Consider the following 26,299-nt stretch of genomic DNA (forward strand, 5'->3'; position numbering starts at 1 on the left):
GAATATATTTTGTAGAGAAAGGGACAGAAAAAAGACCAACACGTGACTGATGAGCATGAATCAGAGGGTGAAGTCAGCAACCTGCTGGGCTGTTTCCCTGCTGTGGAAAAAGAGATCCGTGACAAAGAAGAAAAGCTCTTGGGGGGAGGGGCATTGAAGGAGATTTAGGGGCCATAACCACTGAGAGGGCACCCAGGGATGCAGCACATGCTGTGGCAGCATTTGAAAGTAACCTGATTGAAAATAGGAATCTACTGATAGCTCTAACCCCAGTGTCCCTGGAACAAACTTGTGGGCGGCATGCCTTCAGGTCTGCGCCGGGGAATCCTGTAGCTGAGGCACCACCCAAAAAACATTTTCTCCAGGAAATATCCCTTGGAACCAATTTAGGAATAATACAAACCATGTGGCTGCTCAGGCTGTCTTTATGTTAGTGCTGAGCACAAGTTGTTTTAGCAGAGCATTTTCTGATGCTCTCATACTATAATAATTTACAAGCCATCAGTTTTGTGGTCATCAAGACCAAACTTACAAGCTGCAAAGATTCTAGAGTGTTTTTTTCTAAGTCCTCACCTCAGATTCCGTTTCTTCCATACCGGTAAAGTTGTTGAGGATGTGCTTTCAGAAATCCTGCAGGAGTGGGAATGGGGTGAGGGTGTAGCAAGGTCTGAACTATAAAAAAGGCAAAAGCACACTGATACTTGTATAAAGTGCCATCCTCAGCTCTGTGGTCCAGTAGTGGCTGTGTGTGTGGGCGTGGGGGGGGCGAGGAGTTTGTGCTCCCTCTGCCCAAGGACACACAACCAAGACACAAACCCAAGAACTCCCCAGTGGCTACATTCATACACACTGCACTGCACTGTGGTAGTGAGTAGTGGGGTTCAGACTGAGTGAGTGTGACTCCACACAGCCTGAACCCTGGTCACTCAGCTACACTGTCGATTCTGCCTCCTAAGTAGCTCTTGAATACTAGACTTCTCTCTTTCCTTTTCTACCACCCTTGGCTAAGCTGCCATCATTCCACCTGGATTACTGTACTAGCCTCTTACTTGGTCTCTGTGCTCCAATCCTTGACTCCTCTAATCCATTCCCTCTCCCTTAGTAGTTAGCGTGATTTTTAAAACACTGGAAAACTTTAAAAAACACTCTGGTTAAAAAATCTCATTGGCTTCCCATTATACCTAAGAGTCTGAAATCCTTCATGCAGCTGACAAGCCCCTGCATAGCCTGGCCCTGCTCATCTCACCACCCCATCTTTCCCCCACTGCCTCTCCCTCTTTTAGGCTCCAGCTACATTGTTCCTGAACTTGCCAAGGGCTTTTCCACACCAGAAGGCTCTCTTAGACTGGCATGTTCTTCTCTCTTACTCCCCCATCCCCTTGCTACTTCACTCATCCTTTGGAACTCAGCTTCCCTAAACCCCCAAATTAGGTAATAGCACTCTGTATGCCCCCTTTTCCTCTACCAAAAAAGTAAGGGCAGGGACAGAAGTTGACTTTGTCACTGTGTCCTCAGCACCTGCACAGTGTCCTGCTATTGACACTGAAGTATTTGTTGAATGAATAACTGAATGATTGAAATATTAGCCAGACTTAGGTTTGAATCCTGGCTCTACTACTTATGATCTAGGTGATCTTGGGCAGGTGATCTAATGCACTAAGTGCATTGCATGCATCCAAACAATGGGTAGCCATTTTGTTAATCATACTTACTCTCCTGGTATGAGTTCACATTCATCATGAGAGGATTTTGAATTTGCACTCTGGAAACAGATCCATTTTGGTTTTGAATGAGCTGAAAAATGTTAGCTCTGATCAGATTCAGAGCATCAAAAATGATCCCCAAATGGTGGATATATGGGTATCATTCCCTGAACTTTTCTGTATGAATGAAATCTTTCATAAAATTTTACTAAGTAAATAAAACTAGGGAACATGGAAAATAGCCATCGAGTATTCTGAATTCAAGAAAAGAAATTCAACATTTAAAAGGAGTTTTATTAGCAGACAAGAGACCAGGACTCTAGGTTCCCTTGGTGCTAGCTGTGTGACCTGGGCATGTCGACGGGCTCAACTTCTTCATCTGGCAAATGGAGGGATAATATTTTCCAAGAGTTTGAACTGAATGGATTTCTGAAGTCCTCTCCACTTTAGGAGCAAGGATTCTAGGAGTCAGAAACTAAATTGTGTTACTAAGACAATTCCAGAAAATAGAGACTAAACAGAGAAGAAGATAAATGTCACCATGGAAGAAAAGAAGAACGCCAGGGGAAGGAAGAGAAGAAAGTCAGTAGCCAACAAATCTGCCTTCTCTGTCGCTGAGGCTCTCTTCTCCCCCTTCTCTTGCCTCTCCTCCTCTCTTCTCTATCTTCCCCTCTTTCTCCTTCATTCTTCTGTCATATCCACTGGTCTCTAGTAGCTTGGCTTCACTCCCCCTCAGGAGGGTCCCATTTGACAAAGGAACAGGGAGAGACACGGAAGGCAGGGCAGAAGTCAGAAAGTCCAAATTTAGTCATGCTATACCCAGACTTAAGTCATGACGAACAGAGGCACTAATGAGCTCAGTCTTAACCCCTTGGTCACCTCCAAATATAGTTGTGGATTTTATTTGAAACATAGAAATTCAGAGTTGGAAAGGGTCATAGGGTCAACTGGTCCAGTTCTCATAGTCTACAGATTACAACATCCTGACAAAGTACATTGTCTCTCAGTCTACAGGTGGGACTCATGACCTCCTGCAATAGCCCGCTCCATTTTCTGTCCTTTCTGGAGGTTCCTGTCTAACACCGAGCAAAAGATGCTTTCCTGGGACTTCTACCCTCTTGGCCACTATATGTTTACTAATGGAGTTCAAGATCACATTTCAAGTGACTCAGTTGCTTTCTTCATTCGTATATTGGAATAAGAGGTCTCGTGGGCTGTAGACCCCAAAACCAAGGCGATAGTAAAGAAATCTGTCTGTTGCTTCTTCAGAGTCTTAGGGACTGTCGTCTCAACAGAACACATCCAACTGGACGATCTGGCAGCTGGGGGTGAGTAGGGGAGACATAGCTGAGGTCAGCCAGATAACCATCATTCTTTAGTCTTGGACATTGGCAGTTGTGAAAGCTCAGAAACATTCTCTCTGGTGCCCTGTCCCCAGTGATGGAGAGAAAGCGCTCTGAAGGTATGAACTCACCCATGAGGAAAGGATGTCAGAGAACCAGACACAGCTGTCATTCAGAAGCAAGACAAAGGTGTTCCCTTCCCTCCTTTGTGTTCCCTTAGCACACTCTGTGCTCTTAGCTCTTATCGTATTTTTCCATGAACTTTCCTTATTTGGGTAGGAGTTCCTTTCTCTCAATAGGTTGTAAACTCCTTGGGAGGAAGGAGCCATGTTTTTTTTGTTTGTTTGTTTGTTTGTTTTTGCGGTACGCGGGCCTCTCACCGTCGTGGCCTCTCCCGCTGCGGAGCAGAGGCTCCGGACACGCAGGCTCAGCGGCCATGGCTCACGGGCCCAGCCACTCCGTGGCATGTGGGATCTTCCCGGACTGGGGCACGAACCCGTGTCCCCTGCATTGGCAGGCGGACTCTCAACCACTGCACCACCAGGGAAGCCCAAGGAGCCATGTTTTATTCATCTTTATAAATAAATGTTTGTGGGATTTTACTTAGTTCCAAAGACAGCAAAATTTTGCATTGAAATTAGCAATATGATGTTTAAGGAGTGTAAAATAGTCTATTTATGTGCTGAATTTTAGTGGGGATAGATCTAAAGCTTTTGCCCCTTCTGAATAATAACAATAATAGTGGCAGTTATTCAGTCAGTTACTTGTTCAGCAAATATTTATGACTTGTTACCAACTTACACTGGTATAGCACTTAGTAACTTTCAAAGTCCTTTATTGCTAGGATTGCATATCTCCCAGTCCCAGCCCAGCCTCTTGCCATCCAGGTGTCGGGCTGGATGTGCAAGTGTCAGATGAGTGCTAGAGACCTGGCGGCAGACTAAACAGGGCAGGGGCTCCCCATATGGAAGCAGTGGCTGGTATGATGTAGGTCTCCCATGCAGGGAGATTAGGTTGTGTACAAAGATGGGATCTTGCAGATGTACTTACAAAGTGAAGAATTTTTATTCTCATTTAAATAACAGAGCTGGGCAAAGGCACTTCTTTTGCTGTGATTAAAGAAATTCTGTCCCGGGGTGTTGAATATGTAATGAAATTCTAAAAAGAAAAGATTAAAAATACAACTCATTGCCTGGGAGCAACAGCTGCCCCCATTTATGCCTTGTTTTCTGAGGCGGCCCAGTCACTCTCACCTTTAGATAATGCTTTACCGCAGACTCTCGGGAGTTATAAATCTTAGTGCTGCAGTTCTCACATTTATTACTCTGCAGTCCAGTCCCAGAAGCAGAATAGCAGCTGAGTCCTGTATCAGAACCTGAAAAAGCCCAAGTTACACAAAGGAAGTGTGAGTTTTTTTTATTATAGTCCTAAAATATGCTCTGGAGAGTAGAGCTCTGATCGTGCAAGGTATGCATTAGGCCCCAGAGTGTTCCATTTCCCCAAGGGGAAATTTACCAAGGGGGGTTGCCATCCTAGGGGTGACATTTGGACTCCCCTTATGACAACTGAGAGATGTTTTGATAGAAAACAATTCTGATAGGAAAGTCTTAAGATTTGCCTAGCACATGTAGGTGTTTAGTAAAGGTCCTCTGAATGGATGGATCTGTGAGAATTTCGTCCATTGAATTATCAGACGATCTTGCATTTGTAGTTATTTTTCCAGATTAGCCCTGATACATCCACATTCTCTTCTTAGACCCTGCAGTGGCCAAGAGCTTGTGTTTTGTCATCCAGGCAGTTGGAAAGATGGTTTTCCTCACATCACGTTCGTGAGTCCATATGGGAACTTGAATCATAGCTTTGCCCTCATCAGTACCACAGAGAGGCTAGCAGTAGAGAGCATGTGTGTCTGGTGCAGGTCTGAGTCTTATTCGGTAGGCTGTGGGCAGTGGAGTTCTCCAGGTTAGGCCAGAGTGTGGGAGCATGGACCCGGCAGGTGAGCACATCACACTTGGGTGTCCAAGCAACGTCTTAGCTCCAGGAGAGACGAGGCTTGGGGACAAAGCTTCTGCCAATGCTACCTGCCTTGCTGCACTCATGATTACACTCATTTGTAACATTATCTTCCAAAGTGTAAATCACAAATGGAATGAGCTCTAGGAAGGATGTTTTCTTTCCCAAATCTCAGTCAGTGGTCATTGAATGCCTTCTAATCCAGAAGTCAAGGAAATTACAAATAGAGGAAGAAGGAGCTACACCCTGGGAAGGTTGTGTTGTACAGGAGAAAGGACATGGGTTCAGATAGGCCTGATTTGCAGCCTGGCTCTGCCACTTATTGGCTATATTGGTTGACAGTATGTCCACAAATTCTTTAACATGCTTTTCAAAGGATAGAGCCTAATTCCTCTCTCCTTGATTGTGACAACTCACAATTTAGTGACTTGCTTCTAACAAATAGAATAAAGTGGTAACGATGGTGTATAACTTCCAAAATTAGGTCATAAGAGACATTGAAACTTCCATCTCAGTCTTTCTCTTGGATCACTTGCCTGGGGGAAGCTGGCTGCCCTGTCTTAATGACACTCAAGCAGCCTTTTGGTCCACATGATGAGGAACTGAGACCTCCTGCCCGTGGCCATGTGTGTGAACAATCTTGGCAGCAGATTCTCTAGCCCTAGTCAAGCCTTCAGATGATGGCAGTATTGGCCAACGTCTTGACTGCAGCTTCATGAGAGACCTTGAACCTGAACCACCCAGCTAAATGGCTCCCAAATTCCTGACCTGCAGAAACTATGAGATAGCAAATGTTTGTTATTTTGAGCCATTAAGGTTTGGGATACATCATTACACAGCAATAAATAACACACCAGGCTCTTTGACCCTGGCAAGTCACTTAATTTCTCCAAGCCTCCATTTACTTATCTATAAAATAAAGATAATAATTCCTACCTTACAGGGGTATTATGATAGTCAAGTGATGTACACTATATGTCAACCGTTCTCAGTTCTTTAATTTCAGAACACTCTTACTTACACTCTTAAAATTGAGAACCCTAAAGAGCTTTTGCTTATTATAGTTTTTATCATATAATATATGAAATTTTTTATACCTGTAGTAAAAATCCACCCTCCCCTTGCATTGGAGAAGAGCTGTCATACAACATTCAGTCAACTGAATGTGGCTTGGTAGAGAGGTATTTATAAATTTCAAGTCATTTTTGCTGTGTAGAATCATTCAGATTTTCCTAAGACTAAATGGGCAGTCTCAAAGCTTTTTCTTTTTTCAGAATTTTAAACTGAAGCATTTAAAAAATACTTTGTCATTTAAAAACAGTAATAATCACTTCATGTTCACAAAATAACATTTTTTATGAAAAATAGCTATTTTTGAAAAAAAATCAGTGAGTAAAATGGCAGTGTTTTACGTTTTGGCAAATTTCTAAAACATCTAGCTTAACAGAAGGCAGCTGGACTTTATAGCTGTATCTCCATTCAGTCTGTTGAAATATTGTTCTTGCACAGAAAAGAGAGGACCTCACGGCCCCCCGGGGGCCCTCTGACCACACTTTGAAAATCTCTACTCTGTTCTGGTGTCTGGTATACAGTAAGTGTTCGATCGCTTAAACCTACTATTATTATTAGAAAATGTGTCATCTACAGAGAAGAAATAGAACCAAATGTGACATAACAGGAAGAATACTGAGTTGAAGGAAAAAGCAAGCCTGGTTAGCTCTCCGGCCCCCAGCTTCCTGCTGTATAAACTGGGTAGGTTAGGCTCAGCCGCTGATTTTCTTCTCAGGAGCTACCTAAGCCAGCAGGCCTCAACTCCACCTCTTCCTCACCCAGGGGAGTCCTGCCAGGGGATGTTTTTCTGCTTAAATTATCTTTGGAGAAGGGCCCCTATGACTAAAACTCACTGGATTCCATGCACTGGTGCTCTCTGGGTCTGCTCCCCGCTCTAACTTTCTTTGCTCCTATGAAATGTGTATGGACAAGTCAGCAGCAACTGTCCCGTGGCGGGGGAGCTCCCAAGGTGCAGATTACGGGTCATGCTGGGGGGCTGCCACGCAGAACTGAGACCGCCTCGTGACTGAGTCACGGAGCCCTGTGACTCCAGGCAGAGACAGGTGTGGGCACTTTCACCCTGCTTGACCACATCTCATTTGAATCAATTCATTATTCTTTACATTTTGCAACAATAATAATAATAACCAGCGTGCAACACCCTAGTCTAAGTAAAGCTATTTGACGTGGCACATGGTCTGCTGGCAGTGAGCGGACCCCAAGGAGAGGGATCATGACGACTGGCCCCAGACCCCTCAACTTACCGAGAACTGAGTCTGGGTGCCGTGCCTTGTCTTGAATGGCAACAGGAAACCTTCCACGGTTGATTCCTCTGTGGCCTTTTTTCTCCATTTTTTGCTTCCTAAAAAAGGTGCATAAAATCCCATAAACTTTTAGTATACTGCTAATAGCGATAGTGAGAGGTCTGGTAAAACTGAAATGTGAAATTTCTTATGTCAGAGCCTGGAATGATGGAGGATGCATGTCATCCTCAACACAGCTATCCCTCTGCCTGCCTGTTTGAGAGCTTCCCGGTGAGAAAGTGCACCCAGCACAATTTGGCCTGAAAAGAACATGCATACCAAACATTAAAAGTAAATCTGTTTTGTTTCCCTGAGGATAATATCTAGTCATGATACACATAAACAATATAGAAATTTGAAGTATGGAATTATAAAATTTGGAGTTTAATTCATTGTCTCAAAATCAGTTCTTATCAGGGGAAGAAGCTGTACTACATGTCAATACCAGATCACATGGCTTTGGATCCATAAGCACTAGCTGAGAGATCCGAAAATTCCAGCAAGGTGGATTTTGTCCAGTGTCTATGGGGCTAAAGGCTATGAGAGCATGTGGGGTTAATTTTAGCTGTGCAAGGCCACCAGGGGGCATCAGAAAGATGCCCTTCGATTGTCATTTACCGGGACACTTCCTCCGACTTGTCTGTAGCTTCTGTCTCCCTTCTTCACAGAAATTCTAACTCCTCCAAAGGAATTTTAGTTGACAGCAATTCTTAAGAAAGCTCTAGCTCAGCCCCTGGAATACTATAATAGCCCCTAGGGAACGTTGCTCATTCTTAGCCTGGAGGGCACCGTGCCCAAGACGTCCTGGATGTAGCCCAAGATGTCCTGGATGTAGCCAGTGAGTCAGGAATGAGACTGATTGCCGGGGATGGAGTTTGAGCCTCAGGCCTTGCTTGCAAATGTGTGCATGTCCCACTGTGCCTGGGCCTGCTGCTGGTGGAGAGAGGCGTAGTGCTTGGAGTTTGTGAGGTTGGGGGCTGAGAAGCCAGGCCCTTTCCCTCTTCTTGGAAAAATATGCTCTCCTCATGAGTCACATATTTTCTCACACCTCATTTTCTGTCTCCACCCTCCTCCTCTGGGGCATTTGAACATCTGCTCTCCAAAGTGGAAAACTTGGATGGCACTCAAGTGAGTTTAGTCCAACACATGAGTTTCTTTTTCTGCCTCTTTTAAACTTCTTTGTGCACTAAAATCTTCTTGCCAAAAACAGTTAAGGGCGGTTCTACTTGAGAAGACAGTTTTTCAACAAGACCAAGTAGCTGAAGTGTACTCTTAAATCCAAAATTCTGCATCAGACATAAAGGGATAAGCATTTTACACATAGTATATATGTTATTTATCTGCATATATATAAATATCCTTCAAACAGTACGTACATCAGTAGGCTAAATAAAGAACACATCCCATCTGAGAGAGAGCTAATCTTCTAAAAGAGTAAAGAGTATATATAACCCTCTGTTCAATTAATTCCTCAGGGATGATATAGTTTACCAAGATTTCAATTTATGAATCATGCATATCGCCACATCACACCCCAGCAGGTGATTTACTGTTAGATCTGATTTTACACTTGGTTGTGTTTTGCCTTCCATCTTGTTCATTATAAAAGAGAAAATGTAGTCTAGAACGCCAGTCCCTGTCTTGCTACTTTAGTGGTGCTGTGAGGTCTAGACCATGAATTTGGAAGAGAAATATTTAGTATCTTGAAAGCTTAATCAAAACTTTTTTTAATGTCAAGCTATTTTTATTATGCTTACTAAAACCTAAAAAAAAATGTCAAAACGTAGGTTGTAATTCAATTAAAAAAAATAGTGGATCTGGGATGACTCAGGGATTTGGCATCATTTGTGACCTTTGTATTGAAAGGAGAGTCAAAGCTGATGATGGACATGTTGGTTTAAAATAATGGTTCACACCAGATGACACACGGATATTTAACCACAAAACCATGCTGTTTCTTTTTTTAGAGGGCGGAAACTCAATAGGACCCTTATGACAAGTGCTCATTCCGTGCTTGGCATGCTTTCCAACAGGAAACTTCAGTCTTTCAGACCTTGTCATCTGCCTCTATTCGAATCCATTATGTTCAGGTAATAGTGGTGGCTAAACAGCCCCTCCCTCCTTGCCTCTCCACCTTCCTAAGGTCAATTAGCCAAGCTTTGGCTCCAGTCCACAGTGCCTCTCAAGCTTGGAGGAGGCGCCTCTTGCTGACTGATAGAAGCTTCAAATAAATGATTCTGAATCCACGCGGGCTAACAGCTGACCAAAGAGTGTTTCAAAACCATTAAGAATTTCTCCTTAGGATTTCACCTCTACAGCTTTTTACCCGATTTACAGCTTGTCACCTCCGGAAGATTTCTTGCTGAGGGATGTGGAGAAGTAAACCCTGGGACACGGGATTAGGCTTATTTCCGGTGGCACTGGGGGGCAGAGGTGGGACCCAACAGGGTAAGTTTTCATTCATTGTGAGGAGAGAGTAGTGAGGCTGCGAGCTGCTACACAATGGTGTATAATAATCTCCCACATGGGCAAGGTTCAAAGGGAGCCTAAAGGCCAAACCACCCTCCATACGCTGTGGTCATGATTCTTAACCAAGAGGCCTATCAGAATCATCTGGGGGAGATTTAAAAGAAAGATTCCCGGGCTTCCCTGGTGGCGCAGTGGTTAAGAATCCACCTGCCAATGCAGGAGACACGGGTTCGAGCCCTGGTCCGGGAAGATCCCACACGCTGCAGAGCAACTAAGCCCATGCGCCACAACTACTGAAGCCCGCGTGCCTAGAGCCCATGCTCCGCAACAAGAGAAGCCACCACAATGAGAAGCCCACACACCACAATGAAGAGTAGCCCCTGCTCACCGCAACTAGAGAAAGCCCGCGCGCAGCAACGAAGACCCAACGTAGCCAAAACAAACAAACAAACAAATAAATATTAAAAAAAGATTCCCACCAGGGCTTCACCCCGGGGAGGCTGATACAGTAGGTGGGGCTGAGGCATGTGCATTATTTTCAAGTGCCCTGGTAAGGCTGATGCTCTCCGCAGTTGAGAGCCGCTGCTCCAGGGATTTGTCAGTTGGGAGGGAGACCGGGCTGCGTGTCCAGCCCTGAGATCTGCGATTCTGTAACTCGGCCCGTGGCTGCTGGCACCTGTTCAGTTAGTTGATGCCCATCCTCACTGGAGTTACTATCCCAGGACCGGCTCCCACCCACCCTGGGAATTTAGCAGCTGGAAGCCCTCACCATTCAAGGACCTGGTGGCAGAAGGCACAGCTTGCACCGGTCGTCTCTGTGCTGTCCTGCCTCCCCGCAGCATTGTTAGGCTCCTCCTGCACCACAGAGCACACACAGATGTGGATGTGACCGAGGAAGTGACTCACCCCTCGGCTGCTCAGGCACAGCCCAGCAAGCCGCGCGGACCCCGCCAAACTCACCATCTCAGGACTCCACTCTGATTTCTGGCTCAGTGGGGCCTGTGCTGTAACGGCCTGGGGCTTAGAGAAAGAAAGCTTCCACCCTGCCTTGACTTCCTTCCTTCTCCAGACATTTAAAAATCTAGTACAGATGAGAGAATACTCTCCCCACCCTGTTTTCTCTTTCCTTTAGTTTCAAATTACACCAAGCTCCACCAGAGGATGAACCAATTTAAGATGATTTTTAAATCCTTCAATCTGACCACTGGTTAGCAGAATCTAAAAGCCTTTCCAAAGCAATGTATTCAACTATGAATTAAAACAAGGTTTAGGGACTATCTAGAGGCCTCAATGATTGTTTATATGTCCCTGTTTAACACACACAAAAAAATCACACTATGGAACTGAAAAGGCTGACACCACCCTTACTATGGTTTTACCCTTTATGTAAACAGAAAATAAACGTACTTTTCTCACCATTATAAACAATAGTGAGAAATAAGCATCATTGTACAGACAGCTTTTTCTATATTTTGAATTACTTCCTTAGGAAATGTCTGGGTCGAAGGTTGTGAAAGTGCTTGTGTGATGATACGTGTGGCCTAATTTCTTTCCACCAAAGCTGTACGAATTACAGAGCCGCCATCAACGTTGGTGGCTCGTTTGTCTACACCTTCCTCTGCATCAGGAGTTATCCCTTGAAAATGTTCTTGTTAATTTAAAAAGTAGGGGTGGCCCCCTGTGTTAACATTTCCTCTGTTATTAAAGGAGATAAACATTTCCACATATGTTTATTTATTGGTTGTATATCCTACTTGTGACTTTCAGTTCTAATCTTTTATCCATTAATTTTTTGGAGGGTTTCAGTGTTTTCTTATTCATAAAAACAACCATTTGTTGATTGCTCCTTGTGCCAAGTACCTCTCATATCACCTCCTTTATTCCTTACCACCATCCTGGCATGTCGTCCCCATTTTAGTGATGAATAATCTGCGGCTCAGAGAATTTAAGCAGCTCGTCAAGGTCACACAGAGTGAGTGGCAGAGCTGGCATTTGAGCCTTTCCCCGTACACTTGTGTCCTTAACCACAGAGCTACTGCTCCTTCGTGCCCTTGTCAGAGCAACTTTGTATGATAAAAATCTTCATCCTGAACAGTGTTTGCTCTTACTATTTTTCAAGTTGTCTGCCTTTCTTAAAAAGATTTACTGTGGTTTCAGTTTTGCAAACATTAGTTGAAATGTTGACATGTCAAAGAGGTGGTGGAAATGGCCAAGAAACATATGAAAATGGGTAAATTTTACAAATAGTCAAAGCAATACAAATTAACACAATAAGGTATCAGTTTTCCTTTATCACTTTAGCAAAGGTTGGCGAGAAAAAGAAAACAGATACCCTGGTTTGGCTCAGGTTGGAAGGCACCTTCACTCCCAGGCACTGTTGTGGGCACCACTTTGCTAAAGGCCAGTTTATCCAAATTTTCACTGTGTATCTTTTGAACCATTAACTGCAACCCTAGGTTTTTATTCAAAGGAACTAATCAACTATGGCCAAAGGTTTGCATATAAAATGATTTTACTGAAGCAGTGTTTCTAATATCAAAGAAGTGGAAAAAACTAAATGTCCATCAATAACGGATTGGTTTAATGAATCAGGGTACACCCATACAATGAAATACAGTGCAGTCCTTAAAAATGAAGCTGTAGGTTTATTCAATAACTTTTGAGAGGCCCATGATATAATGTTAAATGTAAAAAGCATATCCTAAAACAATACATGTATGGGGACTTCCCTGGCGGTCCGGTGGTTAACACTTCACCTTCTAATGCAGGGGGCGCGGGTTCAATCCCTGGTCGGGGAGCTAAGATCCCACATGCCTCTCGGCCAAAAAACCAAAACGTAAAACAGAAGTAATATTGTAACAAATTCAGTAAAGGCATTAAAAATGGTCCACATCAAAAATTCTTAAAAAAGCCCCCAATACATGTATGATCCCATTTTTGTAAAAATGTGTATGTGTATCAGAGAAAAAAAAAGACCAGATATACCCTAAAATATTAGCAATGGTTTTTCTGTCAGTGAAATGTTCCTCTGTATACTTTTCTCTATTTTCTGATTTTTTTGCAATAAGCCTGTATCACTTTTATAATTTAAAAAATAATGAGGTTTTTTTTGCTTCATTTTTCCCCTGTGTTTTCTTTTATTACTTCTGGGCCTTCAGGGAGTATCTCCGCACTTCACAGTTAAGGCAGATTTACATTAGCAGAATGTAGGGGGGGTGCCCTCCGCCTGAACTGGGAGACCTGGGATCCAGTGTCTCCTGTATTTGCACTGGGCAAATCTCTTCACCTTTCTAAGCTTCCAATTTTTCTTCTACAAAAAGTCTATGCAAACAGCAAAACTCCAAACCAACAGAATTATTACTGTTTATTGCTTATTATAATTTTGTCATTATTAATTTAGACCCAGGGCTTTTAATCCCAGTATTTCCAATTCCTTTATAATGAAATCATCTCAAAGTGTGGTCCCCAGACCAGCAGCATTGACATCACCTGGGAGCTTGTTAGAAATGCAGAATTGCAGGCTCACCCCAGACCTACCGAATCAAAGCCAGCGTTTCAGTAAGATCTGCAGGTGAGTCCACGGCAGACTGCAGTTGCAGAAGCCCTGATCTAGAACAGGTACCTCAAGCAGGTTTCTCCTGAGTTCTGAAAGAGTGGAGAGGGTTAGCAATACAGGCAGCTCTCACCAGCACTAACACCCAGGGCGCCGGTTAGTATAAGGGCCAAGTGATCTTAATTATGCCAATTTCAGAGTCACGTTCAGCCATACTGGTTGGTTAAAGAGCCAAGGCAATGAACTGAGCAGAGCCAGGACGGGGCTGCAGGACGTTACTCCGGAAGCCGAAGACAACCTCATGGTCATTTGATCTGGTTAGTCTAGTTTTTTTTTTTTTTTTTTTTAAAAAAGCAGTTTGAATTTTAGAGTCAGTTCTTGAGCTACCTGGGCGCCCCACTTTGGGGGATTATTTGGGTTTTGTTTAATCTGGTGAAGAGTCACTGGGAATTTAATTTCAGCACTCCTGGGACAGTGGGACCAAGTGACCACTTGCCCTTTTCCCACCCTCCCTCCACTGGGCGTCTCTACGGAGAGAGGGCCGCCAAGGAAGCCAGGCTCCCGGAGGTGGAAGCGGTGGTCCAAGTCCACGTCTCCCTTCTCGGACCCTCAGGAGGGGCCCGTCGCTGCCCTCTTTGCTGAGCTGTGGGACCAGCCTGTCAAGTTCCTCGGAAGAGGGGGTCTCCTGTGTCTGTGCCGGTGGGGGGTGGGGGCGGCGCCCTGTCCCCTCTCACCCACATGGCCCCGGCGCCACGCAGGACGGCCAGGGTGCTCCTTGGGTAACTGGGGAGCCGCATAGAGGGACTTGCCATTAGGGCTGCTGTTGCACAGGAGGTGACTCAAAATGGGTTCTGCATTTCCACACCACACCTAAGGCAGCATCATATCCTGCCTGGAGTCCCTTTCCCCGGACTCCTCACTTAGCTACCTCATTCTTATCCCCCAGTACTCAATTCAGATCTCACCTCTGACCCTACCCTCCCACTGTGAGTTACTTTTGGTCATATCCCATCACCTAATTGTCACGGTACCTAACACCCAGGTAATGTGCTTACTGTGAGCCAGGCCCTGTTTTAAGTACGTATATTAACTCATTTAAACGTCCTAATAATATCATTAAAATTTCTAAGAAGCTGCCAGGTGAAGCCAATGCTGCCGGTCTGGGGGCCAGCTTTGAGATATTTCATTATAAAGGAATTAGAAATAATGGAATTAAAAACCCCTGGGTCTAAAATGATAATGACAAAATTATAGTAGACATAATAGTTCCGTTGGCTCAGACCTTTACAGTTTGCAAAGACTTTTTGCTAAAGGAGTTGGAAGCTTAGACAGATATTATTATCCTCACTTTATACAGGAGGAAACTGAGGCACAGAGAGTTTATATAACTTTCTTAAGGTCACAAAGCTGATTAATGACAGAGCTCATATTGATATTTGAACCCAGGCAGTCTGGCTTCACAGTCCTAAGGAATGCATTATTACTTGCACCTACATAGCACTTTTAACATTCTGTAATTCCACGTTAATTTTATCTGTTTGTTGTATGTGTCCCTCATGGAAATGTAAGCATCTTGAGGGCAGGTGGTTTGTCTGCCTTGTTTATATTGTATCCCCAATACCGAGAAAAGTGCCTAGCATTTAGCAAGAAATATTTACCGAATGAATGGTTAATACTAGAGGTAGACTCTCTTTTCAGGGCTATTTATCACAAAGTTATAGAGTCCTCATCATCTCACAACAGTTGCTATACACTTGAGGCCAGTTAAGAAGAGCGAACCCAGACCTGAGGGGAGTGCTGAACAGGAGCCTGGGCTGCCTCACTAGGCTCACTCACACCATGTTGAAGCTAATTTCGGTTCAGGACTAGAGAGAGAACCAGCTGCGAACCTTGGGGATCATTTGTTAAATCCACAGTGGTGCAGAGTTTACTATACCGAGTACTCACTCTATACCAGGCATTCAGTCAGTTGTTCGGGCTACAAAGATGGGTACAAAGGCACAAGGACAAATGAGACATGATGCTATGGGGGCACAGAGGCTGGGATGAAGAATCCTGCCTGGAGTGGGCGGCTATGCATCAAGGTTATATAACTAACCTTCAGAGTTAGTGGGCTAACTCTGAAGATGGGCCTTGAATGAATGGGATTTTTGAGGAGGCAAACATACTTGTTTGGAAGGGCTAACATTTATATAATCTTCAATATCCTGTCCTAAACTCTGACAAAAACCTATTCAAGTTTTGAATAACAGCCATGGGCTGTGTCTTCAAATACAGTCAATTTAAGGCAATTATCCAGATGATTCCATTTGTCAGAATTTTCATGTATTCTGAAATGTTCTGATAGTTGAGGTTACAAAAAGTACTATAGAAAGACACTGGTAATTGATTTGAATTCCTGGTTTTGCATATGTAGACAATCCAAAAGAATTTAACTTGAGAGAAAGAAAATGTAGAAGTGGACTCATGAGAAATGGTTCTTTCACTGAGTCTGTTATTCTTTATGTAGCAGAAATAGTACAAAACTATTAAGAAGAAAAATTATTTCTTCCAGGCATGCAAGATCTACAAAAAATGTTACTATTCATCCAGAAGAAATAGCTCTTTAGCAGTTCATCAGTTTAAGCTGCATTGTTACATCCTAAACCAATAAGATATTTCAAAAACCAACACTTGAAATAGCTTCTAATTCTTAAAAGCTGGTTCCACTTTAAATAATATGATTCATAGGCCTTTGGAAAGTTAAATTTTCATGAAATGTTAAGATAGAATTCAGTGATTCCATTAATTAGGATTCTATAAATACATAAAAACCATTTTTCTTGGCATGAAATTAGGCTGTAGGCTGCTATATTACCTCATTTGAGGATGGAGAGGATGTGGATGACAAGTTATCCAGGTTGATTTGAGAACTCACGGGAAGAGAGACAGCTGAAGTGTATTTGCCTTTATTAATTTTCTCTTTAAAATCTTCAAGTAGCATCTCCAATGTGAAGATTTCACCTTCTACTTTTCTAGGTAAATATAAACACACAGGCATCTTATTGAGTATGCAGTCAACATTCTAATTAGTAACAACAGTTCTTGAATATAACATTGATCTACATTTTTAATGCCATCTATCTTCAGACAGGAAGGGTAATGGACACCTTCCCTGACAGGCATCCTGTTTATAGTTTCACTGCAAAGGCCTGGGCTCTAATACTCAATTTTTTCTTCCAGTTTTATTGAGATATAATTGACATACAGCACTGGACAAGTTTAAGGTGTACAACATAATGACGTGACTTACATACAACACGAAATGATTATCACAACAATTTACTGAACATCTATCATCTCATATAGATACAATATTAAAGAAATAAGAAAAAATTTTTTTCCTTGTGATGAGAACTCTTAGGATTTACTCTCAACAACTCTCATATATAACGTACAGTAGTGCTAATTATATTTATCATGTTCTATATTTCTAATTCTCATTTTGTTATTCATTAGCTGTGTATCTTTTGGCAAATCACTTAATCTTTCTGTGCCTCCAATGTCTCAACTATAACATGAGATAACAATATTTTGCTTATCTGGATCTGATTATTTTGAAGTCCCTTACAGTTCTAAGAGCTATGATTCTAGGAAAATAGTGATTTATATCAACTGAAAAAGAATGATATGAAAAATCTGAATAACTTAATTAACAAGCTTGATCCATAGGTATATGTACATATAGGTATATGTGTATATATGTACATGCATATATAAATATAAATATATATTTTGCCCCCAAAGAATTAATTTTCCTCAAATTCATTAAATTTATAAAAATTTATCTCATATTACTCCACAAAGAAAAATCTCAACAAATTCCAAAACATTAAAAATTATACCAGTTCTTTCCCACTAAGATCAAGAACAAGGCAAAAATATTCCTTCTCACCACTCCTATTCAACATTGTACTTGAAGTCCTAGCTAAAGCAACAAGACAAGAAAAAGAAAGAGAAGGTATACACGTTGGAAAGGAAGAAATAAAATTGTCTTTGTCCACAGATGATCATCTGTGTAGAAAATTAGAATCAACAAAAAACTTCTGGAACTAATAAGCAATTATAGTGAGGTTGCAGGGTACAAGGTTAATATATGAAAGTCAATCACTTTCCTATATTCTTTTTTTTTTTTTTTTTTTTGCGGTACGCGGGCCTCTCACTGTTGTGGCCTCTCCCATTGTAGAGCACAGGCTCCGGATGTGCAGGCTCAGCGGCCATGGCTCACAGGCCCAGCTGCTCCATGGCACGCAGTATCTTCCTGGACCGGGGCACGAAACCGTGTCCCCTGCATCGGCAGGCAGACTCTCAACCACTGCGCCACCAGGGAAGCCCTCCTATATTCTTTTAAGGAACAAGTGGAATTTGAAGTTAAAAACATAGTACCATTTACATTAAGGTCCAAAAAACTTAAATATGTAGGTATAAATCTAAAACAATATGCACAAGGTCTCTATGAAGAAAATTACAAAACTCTGATGAGTGAAATCAAAGGACTAAATAAATGGAGAGATAGTCCATGTTCATGGATAGGAAGATGCAATATTATCAAAATATCTGTTCTTCCCAACTTGATCTATAGATCCAGTGCAATCCTAGTAAAAATCCCAGCAACTTCTTTTGTGGCTATTGACAAACTGACTCTAAAGTTTATATGGGGACTTCCCTGGAGGTCCAGTGGTAAAGAATCTTCCTTCCAATGCAGGGGACTTGGGTTCAATCCCTGGTCAGGGAACTAAGAACCCACATGACGTGGGGCAACTAAGCCCACCACAACTACTGAGCCTACGTGCCTCAACTAGAGAGCCCACATGCCACAACTAGAGAGAGAAAACCCACACACCACAACTAGAGAGAAGCCTGTGTCACAATGAAAGATCCCACATGCCGCAACTAAGACCTGACGCAGCCAAAAAAATAAATAAAATAAATGTTTTAAAAAATAAAGTTTATATGGAGAGACCAAAGAGCAGAATAGACAGCCTACAAATAGACCTACATAAAATTAGTCAACTGATATTTGACAAAGGAGTAAAGGTGATACAACGGAACAAAGATAATCTGTTCAACAAATGGTGCTGGAACAACTGGACATCCATGTGCAAAAAAAAAATGAATCTAGACACAGACCTTACACTCTTCACAAAAATCAGCCCCAAATGGATCATAGACCAGGAATAGAAGGATCATGTTTATGTATAGAATGAGTTGGGAAATTTTCCCTTTTCTTTTTATGTTCCAGAAGAGTTATTTAAAGTCTTTGTTGAACTCACCCATAGTCCCACTTGGATTTGGTACATTTTGGGGGTTTGACTGTTTACAATCTTTTCTATTTTTGTCTGGTTATTAGTCTTTTCGGATTTCCTACCTCTTTTTGAGTAGAGTTTAATAATTTATATTTTCCTAGAGATTTGTCCATTTCATCTACATTTTAAACTGTGTTGATATGAAATTGTCCAATCCCATTTGATCTAAAATTTTTATTCTGATATTTTTCCTTTCTCATTCTTTATGTTATTTATGCTTCTCAGTCAGACTTTCCAGTGGTTTATTTTATAGATATTTTCAAAGAAAATGTTTTATTGATTAAATTATTTTAAACTTCATTTATTTCTCCTTCCTTTTATGAATCTCTTCCTTTTTGGGGGTTTATTTTGATGTTCTTTTTCTGCCTTCCTGGTTTGAATTCTTAGTTTATTGGTTTTGAACTTTCCCCCCTAATAAATGCATTTTAAAACTATAAATTTTCTTTAGAGTACTACTTTAGCTATACTACATTGGTTTTCATGTTATTTTCTCATTTATTATTGACTTGTAGATTATTCCTAACCTCCATTTTTATTTTCTATTTAACACAAGAATTATTTAGATGAGCATTAAAATTTTCTGATTAGATTTTTACTATCTTTTTATTATTAATTTCCAGTGATCAGAGAATGTGAGTGGTATATTTTTTAATATTTTTTTTTAGAGAAGTTTTAGCTTCTCAGCAAAACTGATAGGAAGATACAGAGATTTCCCATATACCCACTGCCTCCACACATACATAACCTCCCCCATTATCAACATCCCCACCAGAGTGGTAGATTTGTTATAATTAATGAACTTATATTGACACATCATAATCACCCAAAGTCTATAGTTTACATTGGGATTTACTTTTAGTATTGTACATTCCATAGGTTTGAACAAATGTATAATGACATGTGTCCACCTTTAGGATATCATACAGAGTATTTTCAATGCCCTAAAAATCCTTTGTACTCTGCCTATTCAACCCTCCCCCCACCCTAACCCCTAGCAACCACTGATCTTTTTGTTTTTGCCCGTTTTGCCTTTTACAGAATGTCACATAATTGGAATCATGCAACATGTAGCCTTTTCAGATTGGCTTCTTTCTTAGTAATATGCATTTAAGTTTCATCCATGTCTTTTCATGACTTGATAGCTCATTTCTTTTTAGCACAAATAATATTCCATTGTCTAGATAGACCACAGTTAATTAGTGCAGTTCATCTACTGAAGGACATATTGGTTGCTTCCAAGTTTTGATGGTTCTGAATATAACTGCTTGAAATATCCATGTGCATGTTTTTGGACATAAGTTTTCATCTCCTTTGTGTAAATACCAAGGAGCATGATTGATGGATCATATGGTAAGAGTATATTTAGTTTTGAAAGAAGCTGCCAAACTATCTTCCAAACTGGCTGTAGCATTTTGCATTCCCACCAGCAATAAAGCAGAGTTCCTATTGCTCTACATCCTCACCAGCATTTGGTGTTTTTAGCATTCCAGATTTTGGGCATTCTAATAGTGTGTAGTAGTATCTCATTGTTGTTTCAATTTGCCATTTCCCTGATGATATATGATGCGGAGCATCTTTTCATATGCTTATTTGCCATCTGTATGTTTTCTTTTGGTGAGGTGTCTGTTAAGATCTTTAGTACATTTTTTAATTGGGTTTTTTTCTTACTGTTGAGTTATAAGAGTTCTTTGCATATTTTGGATAACAGTCCTTTACGAGAAGTGTCTCATCTTCTCATTCTCTTTACATTGTCTTTTGCAGAGCAGAAGTTTTTAATTTGAAGTCTAGCTTATCAATTATTTCTTTCATGGGTGGTGCCTTTGATGTTGTATCTCAAAAACCATCACCATAACAAAGGTCATCTAGGTATTCTACTTTGTTATGTTCTAGGGGTTTTATGATTTTGCCCCCCCCAAAAGCACCAAATCCAAGTGGAATTATGGGTGAGTTTACCAAAGACCTTAAGTAACTCTTCTGGAACATAAAAAGAAAGGGGAAATTTTCCCAACTGATTCTATAGATAAACATTAGGATATTTATTAATATATTTCACTAGATTCATGAAGGAGATTAACTAGATTTCTAAACCCCATTTGATTAAACTTTTTCCTAAATTTAAAAATATCTAATTCTAGTAAGCTAGGAATAGATGGAAACTTTCTCGATAAAGCTTATCTACTTGAACCTACAGCAGTCATTATACTTGGAAGAATTCCCGATACCATTAGGAACATGACAAGAATGATTGTTTTCACAAGTATTATTCAACGTTTTTTGGGAAAACCTAGCAAAAGAAATAAAGCAATAAAAAGAAATGTGATATAGAAAAGTTGGTGGGAAGAAAAGATATAATGTATAAATATTTAAGGGGAAAAGTGAAGTTGAGGGGAACTATTATTTGTTTCTGATTGTCATACCTAAAAACTAAGACTGTCAACTGAAAATCAACGAAATAGTAAGAACAAGATTGTGTCAGGTAGCCCCATATAAGTTAAACATACAATTTTCTTTATTTCCTGTATATGGATTAGAGAAAACATCTATTAACAACACACAGAGGGACTTCCCTGGTGGTCCAGTGGTCAAGAATCTGCCTTTCAATGCAGGGGACGCAGGTTCGATCCCTGGTCTGGGAACTAAGATCCCACATGCTGTGGGGCAACTAAGCCTGCACGCCACAACTACTGAGCCTGCCACGGTCTGGAGCCCATGCATCACAACTAGAGAGCCCACATGCCACAGCTACTGAGCCCGCGTGCTCTAGAGCCCATGCCACAACTAGAGAGAAGCCCGCGTGCCGCAACAAAGAGCCCATGCACCACAGTGAAAGATCCCGCGTACCGCAAGGAAGATCGCACGTGCTGCAACTAAGACCTGATGCAGCCAAATAAATATTTTTTATAAGGTATGTGTATAATCTTGACTCTTAAAAAAAAAACACAGAAAAAGTATAAAATAGCTAAGAACAAATTTGACAAAACATGTAAAATCTACATGAAGAAAACATGCTGGGGATGTTTTCATGGGAATGGGATGGGAATACTCATTGCAAAGATTTTAATTTTTCCTGAACTGATCTGTAAATTCAACAAAATCCTAAACAAAATTCAAATGGAATTTTATTAAAGAAATTTGGTTCCTAAAACTATATTTCTCAATAAAAGTGACTCTATCAATGAAAAAAAGAAATTTGCTGAGCTGATTATAAAGTTTATTAGTAAGAAGAGTATACAAGAATAGCTAAAGAAAGTTTAAAAGAAGAAACATTTAAAAATATACACTAACCTATAGTAATTTAGAACTATGTGGTTAATGTAGAAATAGAAACAGAACAATGGGGAGCATAGATCCAATCCCATGTACACATGGGGGTTTTGTATATGATAAAAGTGGCTTTTTACCAATGGGGAAAGGCTGCCCTATTCAACGAGTGGTGGGACAAAGATCTAAACCTGGAAAACCAGACTGATAAGTAAAATATAGGAAAATATGTTCTAGTCTGGCAGTCAGAAGGGAATTCATCAGGTGACAAGGGGAGACTGAAAATTTAAAGGAAGTGAAATGATGGAGCGAGGCCTCAAGGTAGCGGGAAGAGATAGGCTCAAGGACCAAGGCTGGAGAGGTTGGAAGGTGAGTGAAGGAAGAAAGAGGAGGTGAAAACATGCAGAACTGGAGGTGGACAAAAGACATTTCTTGAGGGAATTTGTGATCTTTTCTGTAAAACAGAAGACAAGAGTGTATGCCGATAGTATCAGGGAGGAGGGATTGATGGAGGCAGAACACCATTTCTTGACTCCTTGGCTTCTGGTGCTAGTGTGTGAAAGAATCAAATGACCATCAGACTACATTCTGACAAACAAGATACATGAAATCCAAACAATGTTTTTGAATATTACCTTTCAAAGGCAATAATAAGAAGGTTTTAATAAGAGCACAATAGCTGACTTAAGCAATTAGCCAATTAATTTGCGCAATTCTTTCCTTTACAGAAAGCCATCAACAATAGCCTTTGGACCCATCATTTAGAAGGTTCTCGACACACCACGACCTCAAGGGTTGGATTGGGTTCTGCTCTTTGCCACATTTTGCCCATTTGAGAACAAGAGGAGCTGAGCACACTTTGCTCTGAGGCAGTTCTGAGGTGAGTTTTGGGAGAGGCTGAGTCCTTCCCTTGCCCCAGTGTTGACAGCTTCTCCTGTATATGGGATATAATTGCAGTTGAAACTCTTTTGATTTATACTGGGGCCAGGCGCAGTGTGGGTGTAACTAGGATATAAATAAGGCATTGCATAACTTTGGTCTTAATGCGCACAGAGGCCTGTCTTTAAGACGACTGCCAAAACAAGTGGGATTTCTTGGAAAATAAATATCCTTACGCTATTAGTTTTTAAACAAATAGTGAAAGCATGTGGAGATCCTTTTTTCCAAGAAAAAAATGCCTTTGGGGGAAAAAAATCAATATTAAAACCTCATCCTTGCTGTCTAATTACTCAGTATTGAAATAACAATAGACAGAGATTTCATTCATTTTGAAGAAGTAATTTCTCAGGATGCTAGTGCCAGAATATAAACCATTAAAATATTTTGGCATCAAGAATGAATTCGTGTTAAAATGCTATGAATAGAAAGAGCTGAACTTACAAATATTAAGCCTACTAAATGGGTTCTTTAAATTCATCCCAGGAAATTATATGGAAACAATCCTAGCCTTGAGTCCTGGACTACATCTTAAAATTATTTAGATTGGAAAGAGAGGGGCATGGTGGCATCAGAAGGGCCAGCTGGAATCTTCATTCGATATGATTGTGCACCCAAGTTTCTAATGTGAATTAATTCAGGAATCATTTGACTTCAAGCCTTAACATTTTGCCTTTATCAGGATTTGTGGGTCCCTTACCCCAACACTAACCAATGTAACAATGATTCATTCTTGCCTGCTGTCTCTTTGGAATTGTCTGTGCATGAGGAAAAAGAGGGACAGAAAAGAAGAACCAGGCAGGGGAAATAAAGGCAGGAGTGGGATGAAGGAGAGGACAGGACAGGAGGAGCTTGGAGAGGAGAGGGTCCTCTGGGGTTAACACGTGAGCCTTTCTAGAGTTTCTTGTACTCCTCTGAGTCTCAGAACCAATTATAATGACATCCAACAAAATGCAATGTGGTGGCACAATGTCTCTCCTCCAGGAGACCATTGTTCATTTGGGGCACTCTATCTGGGTCAGTGCCCTGCACAGGACCTTACACATAGCAGGAATTCCGTACTGCTTGTTGCATGCGGTGACACTTATTCAATGGGAGCACAGTTTTTGCTGACCCAAGACCAATGGCTCTCCAAGCACTGAGCCATCAGCCGCATCAGAATCCCACCTGAAGGCGATTACCTCTGACCCTTCCACCTTACACAGTTTAAGCCTCACCTTTCTGGATCAAATTCATCGACAGCTGGGGATTCACGCTTGTGGACTTGCTGTTTCAAAGTCAGATGCTTTTCCTTATTGGCCAGAAACTCCTATTCCAGCAGTTCGAGGTGTCCCTGCATTTTCTCGAGGACCTATAACAGTGGAGTCACTGGAATCATTCACAGGTAAGCCTGTGTGTGTAGTTGGTTTTCCCCAAAACACAATGAGGATGTACCCCACAGTAGTGTCAAAACAAAGCCATCATCCTTCTCCTGGCAATTGTTTTGTTTCAGAGTCTGACATCTAAAATATAGACAACCCAAGACCCATCTCAGCATTTATGACACCTCATAGCACATAGCTGAAAAATATGGTCACTTCTGATTTCTCTCCTAGAACCCACTTGGAGGTGTTTAAATTTTTGTTAATGGGACATTCATAATCCTACATATTTGCAGAATAATTTTTAGCTCACAGAGCACTTTTCCATTCATTATCTTATTTAATCCACGCATCAATGTTGTAAACGTGGCAAAGTAGATTTATTATCCCAGTTTTGTAGAGGAGGAAATTGGGGCTCTAGGAAGTATGTCAGAAGTCACATAGATATTAGAAAACAACTGAAGTTAGAGGACCTGGGATTGAATCTATGGCACTTGGGGGATGAAGTGGGGAAGGAACATCGGGAAGTTTAGTCAAAAGCTTCAAATGGGTCTTCCAGATGTAGCCTCATGCAGATGAATGTTTAAACTGTACAGGTCAGGGTCTTATCTCGATGCACAGAGCCTGCAGCCCTGCAGCCCCAGTCACTAAACATTCCCTGAGCACTGCCCATGTTTGGTCCTGGGCCAAAAGTGTGAGAGACACAAAAGCTGTATCAGGCACAGTCCCTGGTCTCAGGGATTTTATTCCAGTTGGGAAAACAGACTGTGGGATGGAATACTTTGCTATGGCTCAGTGGAAGAAGTGAGACTTAAGTCAGGCTTAAAGGACTCAAGAGGGCTTGGATCAGGCAGTATCCGTGAAAATGGAGAGGAAAGGATGAATTGGAGAGATATTGCCAAGGGCAAGAATACTGCATCATGGGATTACAGAATCGGACACACCAGGGTTCAAGTTCAGACTGTCACCTACTAATTGTATGATATTAGTCACCTTGAACTCTAAGTTTCAGTTTTCTGATTTGAGATAATAGCCCTCACCTCATATTGTAAAAATTAAATGAGATAATGCTTAGTGCCAGGAGCATAGTACACCCTCAATAGATGGTAGCTCTCATCTTCATTGTTATTAGTTCTTACTATTATTAAAATAAACAAACAAGTTTAGAAGCATACTGGCTATACGGGTATAAAAAATGGCAAGTGTGGTAGATGTTTTCCATTTCTCCTCACCCCAGATCCACCCTCCAACTTTCTCTGTGCCCCAGCCAGGAGGCTGGCCTTCAATGGACTGTATCAGTAGGCTCCCATGCCTCTGGCTTTGGTTGATTTCAGCCAATGGAAGACAACAGCAGGAGAGAGGAACTGAAGAAGGATGAGGTAGGGTCTTTATTTCCTTGATTTCCTCCTGTCTGTATCATCATGGATTGGCTGTGTCTCTATCAAAAGCCGCAGAACTTGTCAACTACCCCTACAGCTACTGCTACTCTTCTTATGCTCCATTATCTGCTCTTCCTCCATCCCTCTGCCCCATGTTCCTTCCATGAGATGCTTTCTATCCCTTATTGGTTTCCCTTAACCTTGCCCATGCTTTTGTAAAATAATGCCTTACTAAGCTCTCCTCAGTAACTCCACTGGAGTAAGCCTTCTTGTTCTTGCCAGGACCCTGACTGATACTATAAATATCACAGATAACACTCAAAGGTTTCTACTGTGGGAGGTGGGAAGAATGTGAACCCCCTGATGAAACTGAGGAATTTGGAAAGGCTAACAAGTTTGAATGAAGATGTCAATGTTGGGCAAGGTAGAATTTTTGGTAAGAGTGGGAGATCCAAAGGAAGATCAACACAAACATTTGGAGCTCCAGATGAGAAGTGAGGACTAGTAATTTAGGAATTGGTAGCATGAAAATGATGGTTAAAGCCATGAGAAGGAATTAGGTATTCAAAGGAAAGAGAAAAG

General features: G+C 41.4%; 1 protein-coding gene across 1 annotated transcript in view; it reads right to left on the minus strand.

Moving 5' to 3' along the window:
- The window catches only part of AKNAD1 (AKNA domain containing 1), a 34,168-nt gene that overhangs the window by 1,417 nt on the left and 6,452 nt on the right, over positions 1 to 26,299 (minus strand). The window contains 9 exon segments of the mRNA XM_067727104.1: positions 574 to 608; positions 611 to 672; positions 1,713 to 1,794; positions 4,097 to 4,251; positions 4,325 to 4,421; positions 7,375 to 7,472; positions 10,652 to 10,737; positions 16,293 to 16,449; positions 24,195 to 24,328. Of these exon segments, the coding sequence (XP_067583205.1) occupies positions 574 to 608; positions 611 to 672; positions 1,713 to 1,794; positions 4,097 to 4,251; positions 4,325 to 4,421; positions 7,375 to 7,472; positions 10,652 to 10,737; positions 16,293 to 16,449; positions 24,195 to 24,328 (906 nt within the window).

This window comes from Pseudorca crassidens, chromosome 2, assembly GCF_039906515.1.
Source record: "Pseudorca crassidens isolate mPseCra1 chromosome 2, mPseCra1.hap1, whole genome shotgun sequence".
NCBI classification, from domain to species: Eukaryota; Metazoa; Chordata; class Mammalia; order Artiodactyla; family Delphinidae; genus Pseudorca; species Pseudorca crassidens.